Source organism: Calypte anna, chromosome 10, assembly GCF_003957555.1.
Source record: "Calypte anna isolate BGI_N300 chromosome 10, bCalAnn1_v1.p, whole genome shotgun sequence".
Classification (NCBI taxonomy): domain Eukaryota; kingdom Metazoa; phylum Chordata; class Aves; order Apodiformes; family Trochilidae; genus Calypte; species Calypte anna.
Genome location: NC_044256.1, coordinates 13,826,598 through 13,845,472, shown reverse-complemented (window position 1 = coordinate 13,845,472; position 18,875 = coordinate 13,826,598). Strand labels below are relative to the sequence as shown.

At 46.4% G+C, this 18,875-nt stretch overlaps 1 protein-coding gene across 1 annotated transcript in view; it reads left to right on the top strand.

The window, feature by feature from the left end:
* Nucleotides 1-3,156: 3,156 nt before the first annotated feature.
* Nucleotides 3,157-18,875, top strand: part of FANCI (FA complementation group I) — a 23,288-nt gene continuing 7,569 nt past the window's right edge. Inside the window, exons 1-23 of the mRNA XM_008491968.2 lie at nucleotides 3,157-3,240; nucleotides 3,341-3,413; nucleotides 3,968-4,098; nucleotides 4,481-4,637; nucleotides 4,718-4,775; nucleotides 5,214-5,255; nucleotides 5,706-5,829; nucleotides 6,736-6,821; nucleotides 6,998-7,130; nucleotides 7,397-7,489; nucleotides 7,974-8,110; nucleotides 8,930-9,110; nucleotides 9,673-9,760; nucleotides 10,325-10,455; nucleotides 11,099-11,169; nucleotides 12,078-12,192; nucleotides 12,574-12,696; nucleotides 13,808-13,876; nucleotides 15,123-15,224; nucleotides 16,014-16,196; nucleotides 16,292-16,413; nucleotides 16,811-16,975; nucleotides 17,479-17,658. Coding sequence (XP_008490190.2) covers nucleotides 3,157-3,240; nucleotides 3,341-3,413; nucleotides 3,968-4,098; nucleotides 4,481-4,637; nucleotides 4,718-4,775; nucleotides 5,214-5,255; nucleotides 5,706-5,829; nucleotides 6,736-6,821; nucleotides 6,998-7,130; nucleotides 7,397-7,489; nucleotides 7,974-8,110; nucleotides 8,930-9,110; nucleotides 9,673-9,760; nucleotides 10,325-10,455; nucleotides 11,099-11,169; nucleotides 12,078-12,192; nucleotides 12,574-12,696; nucleotides 13,808-13,876; nucleotides 15,123-15,224; nucleotides 16,014-16,196; nucleotides 16,292-16,413; nucleotides 16,811-16,975; nucleotides 17,479-17,658 — 2,648 coding nt within the window. The remainder of the gene's footprint in view (nucleotides 3,241-3,340; nucleotides 3,414-3,967; nucleotides 4,099-4,480; nucleotides 4,638-4,717; nucleotides 4,776-5,213; nucleotides 5,256-5,705; nucleotides 5,830-6,735; nucleotides 6,822-6,997; nucleotides 7,131-7,396; nucleotides 7,490-7,973; nucleotides 8,111-8,929; nucleotides 9,111-9,672; nucleotides 9,761-10,324; nucleotides 10,456-11,098; nucleotides 11,170-12,077; nucleotides 12,193-12,573; nucleotides 12,697-13,807; nucleotides 13,877-15,122; nucleotides 15,225-16,013; nucleotides 16,197-16,291; nucleotides 16,414-16,810; nucleotides 16,976-17,478; nucleotides 17,659-18,875) is intronic.

Sequence of the window (18,875 nt, the reverse complement as noted above, 5' to 3'; positions counted from 1 at the left end):
GTTGTCCTCTGTCTTCCGTCAGCCACAGGACACTTGGAGAGGGAAGGAGGAATCAGCAGCAGTGGGAATCCTGACAGCTCTTGCAACCCCCCTTTGTGCCCCATACCCTGCCCCCTGAGGCAGGGACATCTCAACTATCCTCAGCTCCTCCACACCCTGCCTGTGTCCCTGCATGCCTGCCTGAGGACTTTGAGGAACAGCAGGGATGTTCGCAAAAGCAGCCTAAAAACATGGATATTTGACCATCTGACACCTTCATTGCTTTTCTCCAGGTCTGCCTTTCAGCTGAGGTCCAGGGGCATGAGCTCACCCAGTGCTATTTCCTCTCAGACCATTCCCATCCAGGCAGAGGCAATGCCCAGATTTGGCCAGGTGGGCAGCAGCCAGCTCTTGCTCTTACTGCGCTTTATTTCAACTGCTCCACTATCCACAAGGTGTTTCCCAAACCTTGGATCCCTGCTTCTCCAGCCCAGTCCCTGTTGCTGGCTACAGTGCTGAACCACAAGCCTCTCAGCATCTTTCTCTCCTCTCAGCATCATCTGGGTGAAACACCTTATTCCCATGCATGAGGAGGAGGAAGCCTGCCTTCATCCACTCTCCAGTACCTCACACTACCCCTGACAGGTGGTAGCACCATGTTCAAGCTCAGGCTGGCCAAGAGATGCTTGGGTCCAGTTTAGCCACTTCCCAGGATTATCCTTCTCCCCACCAGCTCCCAGGGAAGTAGTGGGCATCCTCTTTTTCCAGGCACAAAAAGCAATCCCAGACTCAGATGTGCTCAGTTAAGGGAAGGCTGGATGGTGGTCCACAGTGCAGTTATTTCAAGTGGAAAAAGTCCCAGATACTCACCAGGGAGAGGAAAAGCTGAACTGTCCACAGAGGGTGAGTGCACGGGGCTGAGATGGACACACAGATGGCGAGGCCGGAGTGGAGCAGTAGGAAAGCCAGGCAAAAGCTTTGTAGAGTCACCGGGTTGGGATTAGACCGTCACAAGGCATTAACTCAGTGCAGCTTTGTAATTAAATAAGCACAACACAGGCAAGAAACCCCATTAAAACATTACAAAAGACAGCTGAGGAGAGGGAAGGAGGGAACCAGGGCTCTACTGGCCAGCTGAAGCATGCGTGGAAGGGTGGGCTGGGATGCCGGACCCGATTAACAAAGTATAAAAGCTTCTCGTTGTGTAACTCACTCATTAGCAGGGAGCAGGGGCAGGCGGGCAGCCTGCCATCCCAGCCTGCTCCCCGTGGAGAATGGGACAGGTCTATTCCCTTGTTTCCACCCCAAAAAGCCTGGCAAGGTCGCATTGTGAATGTGGCCATGTGGGCAGGGTCCAGCTGCAGGAATATGTCCATAGCAAAGGATGGTCCTGAGGTTGGTCCTACCTGGGACTCTCCAACTCCTCCCCAGTGAAGTCACCCAAAGCAGTGTCCAGGCAGGTGCACTTCCAGCTTTTCAAATAAAAAGCCATGGGCAGATATTTTTTGTTTTATGATGCCCCCAAGTGATGAGAGTGATGGTTGCCCACTTGAAGCCTTGGGAACTGGAGCCCAGACTGCCCCTGGGTTGATGCTGCAGACCCGCAAGGGAAACCCCAGGATGCAACAGGGACTGCTCTGAGCCCACACGTGAGTGCAGCAGGACCACAAAATGAGGGGATTTGGACACCCACATCCCAGCATGCTGAAGCTGCATGGGTCAGGGGAGCCCTTGCAGCTTTGACTCGTTTTGGGGCAGGGTCTCCAGGAGCTGGGTGAGGATGTGGTAAGGATGGGGCTGTGGGAAGCTCAGTCTCCCAGCACGGGAAAGGAGCTCAGCTGGGCTCTAACTGTAATGGGGATTTTGGGGAGGTGGTGGGACCAGGCTAAGCACCAGCACAGGACTGAAGGGGCTTACACAAGGCATGTTTTGTAATGCCACCAGGATTTAAGGATTTCATTTCCATGGGGCTGCCCTGCAAACGGAGCTGAGACCCTGCTGCGAGGGAGGGAGGGGGAAGAAGGCACAAGACTCCAGATGAAGGGAAGGGGGGAGTGGGAAGGGAAAACCCATTCCCGTGCCAAGACCCTGAGCAATGCCCCCATGGCCAGGGGCTCCATGTGCTGCTCTCCATGGCAGACCTCCCACCCTCCCTGTCCCCTTCCCACCCCATCCCTGGCACAAGGCCTCATTGTGTCCCCCTTAGTGCCTCCTAGAGATCATTGGGCATTTGTCCAGAAAGCAAGATGGTGTGTGATGAAGGGACGCTGTCAGCCTGTCCCAAACAGGCCAAATATCCTGTGTGGCAGTAAGAGAGGGGACCTGCGTTCCCGTGGTCATCATACTCATCTCAGATGAAATAATTTTGCAGACTCATGCACAACCCCTGGCACTATCGAGTGGGTGCTTTGTCCTGGATAAAAGGTGTCTTGGGAAGGGGTGGCAGCCCCCAGGGGGATCCATCTCCCAAGGGGAACCCACCCCAAAAGGAACCACATCCAGATCCCTTGGGGAAGTTCTTGGCCAGGTCACGTTATCCCCCACCCCGTGTCCCCTGGTGAACCCGCTCTCCCTCGCTCAGCACCATCAGTCCCTGCTCCCCGTGAGCACGGGGTTTGGGAAAGCTCCCACGCTGAGCTGGCACCGGATCCTGGGGCTAAATCCCACTGCTTACGGGCGGGCTAAACCTCCTTGTGCACCCATGGCCACCCCTCGTGCCCCCCAGAATTAAGGGGTTTACTCAAAGGGATCCACACTCCACGTGGGTGGCACGCGTGGGGGGCTAAGCTCTGCTGCTGCCGGGGGTGGCCCTGAATGGTCACTTTATGCCAAGGGACGCAGTTCCACCCATTCCCCTCCACCTCCTCGGCTCCTCACCCCATGTGCCTGCACCCCACACTTCCTCATGACACCCTGCACCCCCTGCTGCACCCCAAACGCCTGCGTACTACACAACCCCGCACCCCACGCTGCTCTTTACCCGACGTGGGTGCACCCCACGCTGCCCGTACCAGGCGGGACTCGAACCCGCGGCCCCCGGGGGTGGCGGGCGCGGCCGATGGCGGGGACGGGAAGCGCCTGCCGGGGGCGGGCGCCGTTGCCCTGGTGACGGGACCGGCACTTCCGGGCGGGAATTTCGGGGTGGCGGCCGGGGGTGTCCAGCGGCAGCGCAGCCCCATGGCCCAGCGCATCCTGGCCCTGGCGGCCGAGGAGGCCCCGGAACGGCTCCAGGAGGCTTTGCAGAGCCTGGAGGAGGGCGAGGTGCGCGGTGTCCCGCGTTCTGGGCCCTTAGGGGAGGGGAGGACGCCCCGGAGGGCCCTGTTGGGTGGGTGAAGCTCACAGCGTCTCCTTCTTTTCGCAGCTGGGCGAGATGGTGACAAGGCAGGCCCTGAAGGGGAGGGAGACGGGTGCTTTGCTAAGAGCGATCTTCAAAGGTGAGTTGCGTTTTGGGGGAGTGGGGTGGGGAGGGGGGCTGTGGCCCCAGCCCCACTGATTGCCATGGGTGGGTTCCGGGTGGGTGGTGTCAGTGGTCAGCAGCACAGAGAGGTGTCACTGTGGGTAGGAACCAGCCAGTCAGGGAAACGGGACGTATGAAAGTAGATAGGGGACATGTGAAACCCGACGTGATTCATCTGTCATACGTGGGCTTTACCTTTGGGTACCTTGGGGTAGACCTGGGCTGGACAGCTGAGACTTAATTGCCAAGCTGGTTCTTCTCAGCTTTTTGACAATTCCTGGTCTCTGGCAGCAGGTTGAGTGAACCACAGGGTGCCACGTCAGGGCTGAGTGCTTCGGCTGTTTTATTCAAGAGATTCTCATTTCCTGTGCTCTGCTTTTATCTGATTTGCCAGACAGATTAAAAAAACACAGGGAGCTGCAATCAAGTGATGGTTTAGCCGTGCTAGTTTCCTGTTGTTCAGCAACTTGTTACTTACATGCTTTTTCCCCCCGAATTCTTTATTTGTTGTCTTTCTTTTCTCATTTTAAGGCTCCCCTTGCTCCCAGCAAAGTGGTGTTCTCAGGAGGATTCAGGTTTACAAGCACTGTATCCCCCTTGTGGAGTCAGGGGACCTGCATTTGAGCAAGGTGTCTGAAATCATAGGACTGCTGATGCTGGAGGTAGAAGCTCATTTGGGTTGGCTTTTCTGGGGTCTGCTGGGTATAGTTTCTTATGTAGATGGAGATACTTCTCAAGGCCTCCAAGGAAAGTGATATGTTTCCTTTCCACTGATCTGCCCTGGTGTTGGAATTTGCTGTGTTGTGTGAGTGTGGTTATCTTTGGGTATTTAGACTTCAAACTCCAAACCTGTAATTCCATCAGCTTGCTCTGTTCTGTAAAGGACTGTATGAAATAGAGTTCTGTGACATGGATTCTCCTTTTAGGGGAACATTCACTGTAAGAGATGTCATCCTTTGCTGGGTTTTGGCGATGATTTGGACATTTAGAGAGGATTTTCCTGTCCATCCCCTCAAGGCTGTTTTACATTGTATCTTCTCCCAGGCTCGCCAGCTGCCCAGCCGTGCCTTGGCTGAGCTCGCCACCCTCTTTGTTGATGTTATTAAAGGTGGCAATCTGGCTAATGGGAAATCCTTGGAGCTGTTCTCCACTGTTCTCACTGCACTGGCCAGTTCGAAGGAGAACCTGGCTTATGGGCAAGGTAACCCCTCTCAGTTCCTTCTCCCCAGCCTGTCCTCCCTGCCCCTGGATTCATCTCTTAAAAGACACTGGCTTTTTCAGGTGAACTGAATGGGGAGGAGTTTAAGAAACAGCTGATAAATACCCTCTGCTCCAGCAAGTATGTACATATCTGCCATGATGTGGCAAAATAGCATGCTTCATGTTGTGCTCTGAAAAAAACATCATGATGAGCTCTATGTCACTGTCTGTGCCCTGTTTGGCTATCTTGGAACCTGTGGTAGCATGTTCTTTGTCTGGGAAGGCAAGGGAACACCCTGGTCCCCCATCTTGCCAATAAAGATGCACTAACTGGTCTCAAGAAGTGCTTGTTTTTACTCCCTTCTTGGTGCTTGTTATTGTGGGGACCGGAGGAGTTCAGAACCATGATAAGCCTGTGTGGTTGGGGTGACAGTGGTGATTCCTGGTGGAAATCTGGCTTCTAATATAAGAAGGTAACAGGGAAGTGGTGATATTGAATACTTGTGTATGAGGAGGGAAGGGATAAGCAATAAATTCTGCTCGTTTTCAGTTTTCTGACGTGTGCTTGTTTTACCAGGTGGGATCCTCAGTGTGCAATACACCTTGCCAACATGTTCAGGTAATTCTTTTTCCTTTCAACATCAGCACTGTGCTATGGCCATGTCTGTGTCCTGTTTCACATAATGTTTTGGCCAAATAGAAGTGGGAGGCCTGACCATAGCTTGAGCTGATGAACAACCACTCCAGATCCATTTGGATGCAAAACACATCTGGGCAGGTGTGCCCCAAACACTGGGCATGGCATTGTGGTTTTTATTCCATGTATGATGAGTGAGCCTTGGCAAATTAACAATGCATTAATGGGGGAGATCCAAGCAGTGAAAGCTGAAGAATATACTGGGACAGTAGGAGGGTATTGAGGGATCTGTGGCAACTGGTGAGGACTTTGGGAGCACTCGCTGCCTGTCTGTAGTGCATTGGGACCCTTTGTCTAGTTACATGTTTAATCTGCTGTGGGCTTCTTAAGAAAATCAGTGAAAATTATTAGGCTGCATATTTCATTCAACAGGGATATTCCACTGTCAGGAGAGGAGCTGCAGTTTGTGGTGGAAAAGGTCCTTAGGATGTTCTCCAAATTAGACCTGCAGGAAATTCCCCCTCTGGTCTATCAGCTGCTGCTGCTTTCTGCAAAGGTAAAAGCTCGTGGGAGTTGGCCTTCCCTAAGCATGTACCATGAGAAAATAATAGGTACAGGCTCAGTTTTGGCAGGGATTGTGATTGTTTCCAAACTGCTGTGGGGTTGTTTGGTTTGGTTTGGTTTCTTTCTGTAAGTCCCTCTAGCCTGAAGAAGCTGAATGTTCAGAGGAAGATACAACCTTGATCTTTGTGGGGGAAGAAGGAAATCTTTGGGAATTAAGGGATGAGCACAGACCTAGCAGACAGCAAAATGGACTGGGATTTTTCAGTGTTATAAAGTGTGTTTTTACTCACTCTCTGGTCTGTGTGCTGTAATGATAGCTTATGCACTGTGATTGTCTTGTGACTGTAGACTGTCTTGTACTGGAAATGTCTCATTTATTGTGCTCTTCCTGCAAGCAGAGGCTACCAGTGACATCTCTCCCTTTGACAGGGTGATCTGCCACTTTTGCTTGCTTCATTTGTGGCTGAGTCAATGCCAGAATGATCCAGTCAAAGACAAATTACATGTGTGTTGTAAGAGGTCATTTGAGACCACTGGCCAAAATGTGGTGACAGATTTAAGCCTAGGAGTTTGAAAGTTCCCTTGATTGTTTATTACAATTCCTCTCTAATTAATAATAACTTCAAACCAAACCAAACAAACAAAACCAACAAAGAAACAAACCAAAAAGCTGAGAGCTTCAGCTTCTTCCAGCTCTTCAATAAATAAGTGCTGTCAAAAGAAATATGCAAAGTAAATCAGAGTCACCCTAGCTGGAAATGAACTGCACAGGAGTCTCCTCTCCCATCTCAGTGATTTAAGAAGGGAAATGACATTTGTAATTGGTGTAGGAATAGAGTGTAGTTCTCTGGGATACTGCAGACCTGGCAGTAGCTTAATGTAATGTCTTGCCTTGCAGGGCAGTAAGAAGTTTGTTTTAGAAGGAATCATCAGTTTTTTCAATCAGTTGGATAAGAGACAGAAGGAAGAACAGAAGGTTCCACAGTAAGTTCTTTCTGTGTCTTCCCCTTTCTTTACTGCCTGAGTATTTGTAGTCACCTTGGTCCAGCCTTGTGTTCCTTCAGTGTAAACTATCAAACTTTGTGCAAGTCTTCTTTAATGCATAAGAAATGATTTATGCATTGGATGGCTTGTTTTTGTTTTTCTTATAAATCTTACAGGTCAGTGGACCTCGAGGTAGCCACAACACCCCTAGACCAGCTTCGCCACGTGGAAGGCACTGTTATTCTCCATATTGTTTCTGTTATCAACCTGGATCAGGACCTAGGAGAGGAGCTAATCAGGCATCTAAAGGTACCACTAAGATGGAACAGGCACTGTTCTGGAAGGTGTTGAAGCAGGGTTTTAAAAATCATCTTAATTGCTTATCTTTAGAAGGGATTTAATAATTTTTATGGTCACAGTCCCGTTCACTTTGGCAGGTGCTATGATATGTTTGAAGAGACATTTCTTTCTCTGCCACAACAGCAGTGTGATACGGGCCTGACAGCTTCCCCAAGCTTGCTGTATTCTGCAGCTGAAAGTCACAAGCTTTCTGACTGTTCCTTGCTGTTTTCCAGGCTGAGCAACAGAAGGACCCTGCTAGAGCCCTGTGTCCCTTCAGTGTGGCACTTTTGCTGTCGGTTGCAGTGAAACACAGACTGCAGGAGCAGGTATGTGGGTGGTAAGTTTGCAGAGAACTTCCATGGGGATGGACACTGCACTTCTTGTAAAGGAGAAGGGTGCATGGTTAAGTCATAGTTCCACCAGAATTAGACTTGAAATGGTCTCAGGATGCTCATGGGGAGGCAGTTAGATCATTGGTATGCCATGGTTTAGTGAACACTGTAAAAGAGCGATGTCAGAATTTGCCAGATTTGTGGTTCCTGTGGGCTGGTATTGTGGGGTGAGAAGAAAAGCCATGTCATTTTTTTGTTTGTTTTAATACTTTGGCTCTGTGATGGCCACCTGGCAGTGAGTTACCCTCCTTGAGGCATTTAATGAGGCTGGTGTATTTGTCCTGAGAAAGAGGTTAAGATTTTTGGCAGGCTGTACTGGAACCTGTGCTCTGGCTGGTGATCTTACTGGAATATACCCAAGACGATACAGGTCCCATTTCAAAGATAATTTCCTCACACCAATGATTTCATGTTCCAGATATTTGATTTCTTAAAAACATCAATCACAAGAAGCTGCAAGGACCTGCAGTTACTTCAGGCCTCCAAGTTTCTGCAGGATTTGTTTCCTCAACAATATGATGTAACTGCTGTAATTCTGGAAGTGGTGGAAAATAGGTAAGTTGTTGCCATGTGCTGCAGAACACTCTGTGAGCTTTGGGAGAGGGAGAGTTTCAGCCTTGCTAGAGTGCTGTGGGATTCTAAATAGTGCTGACCAGGTTCTGGCAGGGAACAGTGTCAAAATCCAGGTATTTTATCCCAGTTTTATACTGGTGAATTTAAAAAGAAGCGAACCAACAAAATGCAGTTGTATAAATCTACCCCCTCTACCTCAGATCTCAGCATCTGGTGGTACAAAGGACTAAATTGCTCAGGACCCTGTTTCTTACTGGGAAAGCAGCTGATAGCATGAGTCATGGTGCCAGCTGTAGTTTGTGTTTTGATCAAGGGTTAAGTGATGGGTTCACTATTTTTTTCCCTCCCATAGTTAGTCCTTTCAACATCCTATGGGATCTCTCTGACCTATCACCAGCTGTCCTTCAGTTTGATGCCAGGCATTCTTCTGTCTTCTTCCCTGACTTGAAGAACTCAGGGTCAGTAGGGTGTTTGTGCATCCTGACTGTAGCCTACAGTCATGTTCAGATCACACCTGAGCACACATCATTCCCTGTAGTGAGGAAACCTTTGGGCTGGAAAGAGAGTCTGATGGTTGGAGAACCAGGACTGCAGGAAGTGTTGTGCTGAGCACCTATCCCTCAGGCTAAAGACAGTCATGGGATTATGAGGAATGTCATCTTCCCTGGTGGGATCAAGCATCTCACTGCTGCTTTGGACCCTGGAATGACTGCCAGAGAATTTGCTTTAAACTTCTCTGTTCTAAACCTTTTCTGTGACTTAAGTTGTTTCTTTCCTGGTCTGTTTTAATGTTTTCCCCAGTGCTTTTGGCTGGGACCATGTTACTCAGGGCCTGGTGGACCTTGGCTTCAGCTTAATGGAATCATATGAACCAAAAAAGCCCTTTGGAGGAAAAGCTTCTGATGCCAGTTATGGTCTTTCAAAAATTCCAGCCCAGCAGGCTTGCAAACTGGGAGCAAGTATCCTGCTGGAAACTTTTAAGGTAGTGTATGTTTAGGAGAGGGTGGGGGTTTTTTTGAGTGTGAAGGTATTTTCTTATTCTCTCTTGGTAAATCGTGTCAAAACCTTGCCTGCTGTATCCATCATGAGTGTTTTACAAGCAGTGCTAGATTTAGTCTTTTATTTTCCCCTATCCAGTTGGAAGAAGCCATCCTCATAAAGACCTAACCCTAATCTGTTCCAGCTACCAGGATAAGTGTGTAATCCCTTTCATAGTTTCCAAGGAACTGTAGGGAAAGTAGAGAAAATCATAGGTACAAAGGAAATCTGGCAGAGGTGGGATTGAAACAGCAACTTCACTAAAGTGAACCCATAATGTTCAAGTGTACACTGTGTGTGTTTCTCGTGCTGGTGCTGATTGGACTGGGATGAAATCTGAATCTCTCTGTGTGAATTTAGTTGAAAAGGGCTTCTAGCAACCAGTCCTACCTTACCTATCAGCTCTGGATTTGCTTTGTACTGCACAATGCTTGTTCTCTGAAGTGCAGGAATATCTTAAATTTATGTAGGTTTTGATTTTTAGTTATTGTCCTTTCTCATTTCAGGTTCATGAGCCCATCAAAAGTGATATTCTTGAGCAGGTCCTGAACAGAGTCCTCACAAAAGCAGCATCTCCAGTCAGCCACTTCATAGGTAACAGGAAAGAGAGAAATATGTCCTGCTCTGTGGACACTCAGAACCTGTTTGTTCTGCTTCTCAGAATGAGTTCCTGCTAAAGTGACCAAAAGCCAAGAAAATCAGTTGTTCCTTCTCCTCTTACTGAGGTGTCAGCTGCATCAGATTACCATGCATTCATCTCAGGTGAAAAATATGTTTGCAGGCAGTTGCCATGGAACAGCTGACGTACAGAAAGTTGGTATCCATCAGTCAGTACCTTGTTACACGTCCCTAGCCTTGCCTTCCTCTTCGTCCTTGGGCAGGTGCTTGGGAGGCTCTGGGGCTGCCGAGCTGCCTGTGCTGCACCCTGTTCTCTTGTACCTCAGTGCCCTCTGGTGGGTGAGGCCCTGCAGCCGGGCTGACTGTTTCACAATTTGTGCCTGCAGCAGAGCTCAGCTTTTCATTGCTCATCCTATGACGACCTCTCTGTGTAATGGAAGGGCTTTGATTATTCTGTAATTGTTAGCTTTATAGACATCTTTTACTCTGACTTTTCTGCCCCCTTGGGAGCACTGCTTATTTTGTAATTTTATTTTTCAGACTTGCTGTCCAATATTGTTGTGTCTGCTCCTCTTGTACTTCAGACTTCATCCTCCAAAGTCATGGAGACCTTTGACAATTTGTCCTTTCTGCCCATTGACACAGTGCAAGGGCTTCTCCGGGCAGTACAGGTAAAGCTTTGGATTTCTCCACAAATATCCTTGCTACTTTAGTTCCAGTGACAGCTCTAGGCAACAATTATATGCATGATCTAATAACCTTTCTTGTAAAATAAGCCTTCATGATCTGCTGTAGGTTGTTCAGTGTAGCATGGAACTGTTCTTCAAGCATGGATTTGCATGTGCCCTGGAGCAAAAGCCATATGGTGTGCTCTGGCACAGTCCTGAAACTGCTCTGTGCTGACCTTTCATCTGGAAGATGCCCAGATGCTGCACAGTGTAGAAAACCCAGTATACAGTATTTAGCTAAACAGCTGTAGCTGTCAGGTTGATTTTTCTCCTTCCAAACTCCATGTCAGTATTTCTCTTTGCTTTGCCCTGGTGTTAAACTTTTACCTACTTTATCCATTCCAGGAATAACAGTTCCTGTCCCAAACCCTTGCCCTGTGTCCTCACTTAACCTGCTAAGGTATCTCACTGCTACAGCTCTCTGCATTTAATTTTATACTGTTTGAAAATGTTTTGGTTCTCCTACTGTACTGATGACAGTATTGGAAATGCAGGGCCAGATGGGCCTGAGGAAGATGAGCTCATATGCCCCACAGGCTTGGCATTCCTTAGTGCTTTTCTCTCCAAAGCTTATCTTCCTTTCCAGCCTCTGCTCAAAGTCAGCATGTCAGTGAGGGACTCCCTGATCCTTGTTCTCCAGAAAGCTATCTTTTCCAGGTAAGATGAGATGGGGATTCTTTGAAAAGATTTTTAAAACTCATTTATGTTTTTGGAGCAGAAGTATTTTTTTGCTTATTTTGGCCAAATGTCTTCTTAGCATGTTCTTCCCATAACTAGATGGTGACACTCCCTACCCCTTTAGCCTGGTACTGTAGTATATTCACAGCTCCCAAATGAATGGGCTTTGAAAATTCAGAAAGCTGTTGGTAACTCCAAATAAGCAGGCAAAATTAAAACTGATTCCAACATGTGTCTACACTGCTGAGTGCATCTGGGTGCTAGGGAGATCTGGAAGGAACCACTAATCAAAATGCTGAGCTACCACCTTCCCTCTGATCCCTTACAATGTGGTAGAGAAGCAGACTTTTGTCTTGGTAATGCTTTGAGCAAACCATCCTGCTGTCTTCATAATGCTGTGATTGTAGCCTGGATTTACTTGGGCAGTTATGAATACAGTTCTGGTTATGAATACAGAATTAATAATTTAGGATTATTATTCAAGGCAAGGGAAAGACCCTTGGGATCTTGGGAAAGGCCCAGGTTTTTGGTGACCAAAGCAGAACACCAGCTTTTTGTGAGGAATTTTCCAGCTCTGAGAAGAGCTCTTTGACACTCTTCAGTTTTCAGGGGACATTTAATCCATGGGTCTTGGCCTGGGACTCTCCCTGAGTGTGAACATCACATCAGAGAGAAAATTGAGTTTTGTGAGAATGTAGAGTGAAGGATTTAAGACCAAGCTCTTAAATACTTGGGACTGTGCTGCTCTCTTGGAGAACACAGTTCCATTGGGCACAGTCAGTTTCTATTTGTGGGCCTTTTTTCATTGATGAATTGATCTTGTGTTTACTTCTTAGGTTCTTGCTTCAATTTTCCTTATGCTTCTCTTTTCTTTCCCTGGCTCACAGGCAGCTTGATGCTCGTAAAGCAGCAGTTGCTGGCTTTTTGCTTCTGTTAAGGAACTTCAAGGTTCTGGGTAGCTTGTCCTCTTCCCAGTGCAGCCAGGCCATTGGTGCCACTCAGGTAAGTGCTGTTCTGCAGTCACTGGTGTGGACATATGAGACAATCTTGTGTCTAATATGCACTATTTGAAAAACTTGTGAGTGGAGTGTTTCCACCAAATGGAAAAAAAAACCCAACCCTTTAATAAGGATTAGTCCTGGAAGGAAAGCTTTGCAAAATGCAAAGTGCAAGAAGAAGCTGTACACAGTGGCAGTATTCTGGGGAGCATTCACACTGCTCCATGATGATGATGATGATGATGATGATGATGATAAAGATCCTGGCAGCAAACTAAGGACTATTTCAGTGCTTGTTCATGAGCTGGGCCCCTTATCACCTTGTTTTGGTGCTGTGATATTTGAGAATTGTAACCAGTATAACATGACTAATATTCCCTCTCAGGTCCAGGCAGATGTTCATGCCTGCTATAATTCAGCAGCTAATGAGGCCTTCTGCCTTGAAATCCTGGGCAGCCTGAGGCGATGTTTGAGCCAGCAAGCGGATGTTCGACTCATGTTATACGAGGTAAACGTGGGTTCTTCAATCTCCTTTTAAACAGCCACTTCTGTAATCTGGTTGTACTGTAGCCCCAGGTAAATAATGATCACATTATTGTGGGAAACAACCTATCAGCTCAGTTATGTTCTTCATGGGACATATGTACCAAGGACTGTATTTTTTTTTTTTCCAATCCTGCTTCTTTTTATTTTGGACTATTGTAAGGCCAGAGACACCCTGATGTATCATCCTCATCTCATGGGCTGTTTGAGAGCAGAAATGCACCAATGTTTCTCTTCCTGTGGTGTGGCCTGGGAAATGGAAAGCATGTTTGATGCACAGTGAAAAGAAGTGCTATAGGAGGCATCAGATGGATGCAGAGTTGCTGAGGGTTAATGAAGGGCCCCAAAGAAAATCCTGGCTAGAGAGTATGTAAAAACTTCTTTAGAGACTGCATCAGGGATTTATCTTTTCTTCTCTTCCTTTTGCAAGTTTCTATAAAGGCTTGTCTGTCCTTTAGATTTCTTGTGACAAATGGCCTTATCTAAAAAGCCACTTTCGGGTGCATATCTTAGCTCCCAAAGTAACCATGGGGTGCCACCTTGGGGGGAAAGAAAACCTTTAGGTCAGAGATTTTGTTTCCTTCTTGCCTTGATTGGACTGACTTTTGGTGAGCTGCAAGTTCTGTGTGTAACCATCACTGTTGCTAAAAGAGTTGTGCTTGCTTTATCCATCCACTGAGTTTTCTCAGTCTGAAGTATTTTTGTCTCCTACAGTTTTCCCACTGTCTTGTTTTGCCTTTGAAGCAGGATTTCACAGTTTGAAGTTGGATCTAGTGCTAGTGTTAAATAGCAGTGAAAGTCACTCTGGGCTTGATGCCATTGCTGCTAGGGAGATCTAGCTTGTGAGGGGGCCCTGTGAGGAAATTCATACTCTTTCTGATTCATACCTTCTTTTTGTGGTGCCTTTGCTTTGCCAGGTATGGGGTTTTACACTGAGCACATTGTTACTTCCTCATGGTTCCTTGCGGTGCCAAAGGGTGGTTGCTGTCTTATGATGCCAACTGATGCATGTGGTTAATTTTATTTTTTTTTTAAGTTGTTGTGTGAGTCAACTTGTCCTTCCTTCCTGTCTTCAGGGTTTTTATGATGTCCTTCGCAGGAACTCCCAGCTGGCCAGCTCTATAATGGAAACACTCTTGTCCCAGGTAAAGGACTGCTGCATGGCCTGGCTGCAGATGACTCTTAAGATGATGCACTGCAACCAGCGTAGCAAGCAATTCAGGTTAAATATTGGGAAAATAGTTCTCCCTTACAATGGAAACATCTTTTAAGTGCTGTGGCACTTCCCTAAGGAGCTGTTCAAATCCCTTCTATGTTAAGAGAGCAGATTGGGAAACATTTGGAGACTCGTTCATATTCTGTCACAGGGCAAAAGAGAAAAGATGTCATGGAGCCCTTTCCAACCCTTCAGTTCTGAGATGCTGTGAGAAGTGTGATGCCCAGAGAAGGGCTTTGTGTGCTCCCTGTTCCTTAGCAGTGCACAGCAGTCACCCTCCCATACTTCCCCAAGGATGTGTGCTGACACAATAATTATTATTGTGTCCTCCCATCAGAAGAATACCCAAGTCCATGTAAGATCTGGGAGGATTAACTCATCCCCCAACAGTGTTGCTCATGGCAACAAGACAATCACATTTCCTCAATCCATTGGACAGGCTGTGCTTTCTTTGAGACAAGTAATTTTCTTCCCTTTAATTATCCGTAGAGTTCATGCTGACTAATTCCAGCTTTCCCATGACAGTATAGAGTCTGAGAAGGGAACAAGAACAGCCAAGGCAGCTTTTGGGAAGAGAGCAGAGGGCACTTAATGAGAACTTCATGTAAATGCATAAAATATTATAACATCATTACATATATAACTTTCCCTATTTGGTTGTGATCCTATATCAGTAGTTGGAGCATATCTCCTTCTAGTGGTGTGCCAAAAAGCCCAGAATTGATGCAGTCAGGGTCTGTCATGTATTTCTTTTAGTCCCAAGGAGTAGCCTCCATTACTGCCTGCACCCCGAGGTCAGGAAGCTGGGTGCCACAGCAGGGCCAGGTGTTCAGCAGGGGTGATGGGCAGCGGAAGCAGTTACTGTTCCTCACTGTGTAAAGGATGGGCACACAGCAGGTGATGTTGCATGTTGAGGCAAGAGCAAGTGGTCAGGTAAACTTGTTTGAGGGCAGTGACATGTCCTGGCTGAGAGGTACATAAGGAACTCAAGAAGGGATTTTAATTACTAACAGAGCAGATGATGTGGCTCATGAACATGTACAGTCCCATTATTATACTGCCAGTTTTTGCTCTGTAGAGTGGAATACAAAGATTATCGTATTCTGTTTTAAAACAACCTAAGAGGCTCAGTTACCAAGTAACTGGTTATTTTTATTCCTTGTTTTCTGTGACAGATAAAGCAATATTACTTGCCCCAGCCAGACCTCCTGCCTCCACTGAAACTAGAGGGATGTATTATGGCTCAAGGAGATCAAATCTTTCTGCAAGAACCACTGGTAGGAGCAAAAACCTCTGGGTGGCCACAGCTGCAAACTCAACTGTTCTGTAGCATTTTAGTTGTGCTGCTACATGAGCTCAATACCTTGTATATCTTCAGCCTCTTGGAGCTTGGAGAAATTCTTTTAATGACAATAGATCTGGGCATCTCACCTCTGCCTCAGGCTATCTACTAGAGCTCTGCTAGCATAGTGGTATAGGGACCCTGTGTGAAAAATGCTCAAAGAATAGTGTGGTTCTGTTACTCTCTATTGAGCTAACCCTGTGTGTTTTTTCCCTCCTTCAGCTTAATTCCACATAAAATAGTTTGGCAGTGTGTGTGTAGCAGGGGAAAGAATCTCCCCTTTGGTTTTGCACCTTTGAAATTGTTTGAGTTGAGACCTTAATGATTCATTGGATTTCTGAGAGAACAAATTCAAATTAATCACTTTGTTTTCCCCTAAGGAAGCTTCCATGCTGGGCTGCAGTAGCACACCCAGGAAGGGAGCAAACACTTCAGCTTGAGTGAGAGCCCTTTTAGAATTTCCCTTTCCATCTCCTTCAGAAGCTGAGGTAGCTGAACTGAGGGAGCAGGGGGAGTTAAGTTTTTACAACCTGTATAGACAATGTAGTCTGAAGCTAGGACTGAGTGTGTAGAATTATGGATGCCCTTAATCTAGGGGATCCTTGAGGCTTATCCTTGAGACTCACGTGAACCTCTGAGGCAGGTACGGCTCTTTGCATCCAACTGGAGCAGTCTGGCCTGTGTTCACTTCTGCTGTGTGTGAGTGTGTGGCTTCTTCCTTCAGGCCCATCTGCTCTGCTGTATCCAGCACTGCCTTGCCTGGTATAAGAACACCGTGCGTCCGTGCCAAGGAGCTGAAAATGACGATGAGGAGGAGGAGGATGTGGGATTTGAGCAAAACTTTGAAGACTTGCTAGAATCTGTCACACGACGAATGATTAAGAGTGAGTTGGAAGACTTTGAGCTGGTAAATCAGATTTTCATTTTGACTCAGTTGAAGAAGACACTGAATTCTTGTCAGGTTTTGTTAAGATTTTTTCACTTGGTTCTTTTACCTCTTAGGATAAGTCGGCAGATTTTTCTCTGTCATCTGGTGTTGGTGTAAAGAATAACATCTATGCCATCCAGGTGATGGGAATTTGTGAGGTCCTGATTGAGTACAATTTCATCATAGGGAATTTCAGGTAAAATGTCAAATCTTTCCCTCCAGCACTAGATGTGCTATCCTGTACCTCACTCTTGGAGTACAGGCTCATTGCAAGCACAAGGTAATAGTGCCAACACAGAATCAGATTGATGTTTTTGAGCATGTGTGCCTTGTGGCATAGACATTCACAGAGCCTTGGGGAGTGTCTTCCTCTTGAATGTCATGTGTTGTGGGAGAGATGCTGTGACATTTTGGAGAAGAGCAGGTCAAGGAGGACTGGATGAGGTGTACCCTGTCAGGGAGGCTGGGAGATGTCATATGTCAAGGTTTTATCATTTAGAAAGTGTCATTGTGTAGTTTGGGAACTGAAGCTTCAAATGGGAAACTATAAGACTGGATTTTCTCAGTTAATACTTTCTACTACTTTATTGCAGTAAGAACAAGTTTGAGGATGTCCTAGGCTTGTTTACATGTTACAACAAACTCTCTGAAATCCTGAAGGAGAAAGCTGGAAAGAACAAATCTACCTTGGGCAACAAAACTACACGGAGCTTCCTATCTATGGGTTTTGTATCTACTCTGCTCACAGCTCTGTTCAGGTGAGAGGCTGTCACATCTGGAGTAGCTCCAAGGTCTGTTCATAAGCTGCTTTGGAGGTGCCTGCATGCTGGCTGCCTTGTGCACTGCATGTACCATGCAGGCAGTTTCCTTTCTGTACAAAGCATGCATGGTAACAGCACTTGCTGGTCTGGAGAGCATCATAGTCCAGACATGAACCACAGCTGTGTAACTCTTGATATTGGAAAATCAGCTTTCCTGGACCTTGCTTATGACTTGTAAGACCTTAAGGAGTCTCTGCTCTTCCAATACTGGTCCATTCCCCAGACAACAAACTTGAGTGTTTGAGTTCCAGTCCTCTATGGAGCAAAGCCAGACATTGATTCAAACCATGTCTGTTACTGTATTTGGAAAGGCTGGTGGAGCTCTATCCCCTGCATGTTCACTACAAGCTACCAAAACAAAGGGTCTTTCCCTTTGTAAATGGATGTTTATATTTTTTCAGTACATCCTCAGTTCTCTGACAGTGCTCTTGACTCTTCAGGGACAATGCCCAAAGCCATGAGGAGAGCTTAGCAGTTCTGCGCTCCAGCATGGAGTTCCTGCGCTACGCTGTCAGTGTAGCTCTGCAGAAGGTGCAGCAGCTGGAGGAGACAGGACAAACTGATGGACCAGATGGACAAAATCCTGAGAAAGTGTTTCAGAACCTCTGCAAGATCACACGGTGAGTCAATGTAGCACGTGAAGACATTAGGCCTAAAACAGAAGCAGCGACTTCCAGGGATTTCTGATTCTCAGGTAGGGTTTTGAAAGAAGAGTGCAGACTGTAACTGTTTCAGTTATTATTACTGGGTTGAGATCATTGCCTTTCTTTGCTCCTGAGAAATCAAGTGGAGGCACTACTGTTTCTGTGCCAGAGTGAATAATGGAGCTCTAATAACAGTACTTGGCCTGGAAGAACCAAATGCCATCAAACTCTCATTTTCAGCCTCTTTCTGACTCTTGGTTCATCATTCATTGTCACAGAGGAGGTAGGACGTGGATTCTTAAGGCCTCTGGGTTGCAATTAAATTGAAATTCACTTCTAGCTACAGTATAAAACAGATGTAAGAGGGACACAAGCTTTAGAAAACATTTGGTTACGACTTTTGCAAGATGCTTGAAGACATTCATGCATCTAACCCTTTGGAAATCCAGGAATGTTAAGCATCTAAATGTCTTTTGTGATCTAGGTCATATCTGCATGGGGTCTTTTCAGACCCCAGTCAGCAGAGAGCACAAAATGCAAATTACCCTACCATGAATAATGCCTGTTTTGTGTCTCGTCCCAAATAATTGAGGCTATTTTTCTTGCAGTCATTAGGACTACATGTGAGTTACATGTTTTGTGTGATTGGACATTGAAATAGAATAAGATCATCTGTGCAGGCGACAGAACTAATGAGAAGAAAGGAGAGGGAACAAAAAAGGAAATAAGTGGGCTTAGGGGAGCAGGAAAAAGATGTTTGTCTACAAATAGAAGTTCCTTTTGGGACAAACAACTTTGCTTTCTTGAAAGCTTTTCACTTCGCTTTGCCTGCCTTTACCTTTCTGATTTTATTTATATAGAGCCCTATAGAGATACCTGACATTTCACAGATTCAACCTGCCAAGAGCAAAGCACTTTTGTCACTAGTTTATTTGATGCCAGTGGTCAGTATTTGGGTAGCCTGAGACTGAAGAAAAGCCGATGGAAGAAATGAGTGTATAAGTGTGGACTTGAAATGGGATTGGAAGGTCCCTTGGCACCTGCAAATAATTAAATTATTTAGCTGTGCAGTAAGAATGCAGTAGCATTCTGACACTGAAACAAGATCTTAAAAATGGATCTCTTCTCCCTCCGCTTTCTTATAGGAAAAAAAACCTTCCAATTTAGTTATATTAAAAATATGGTCCTAAGAG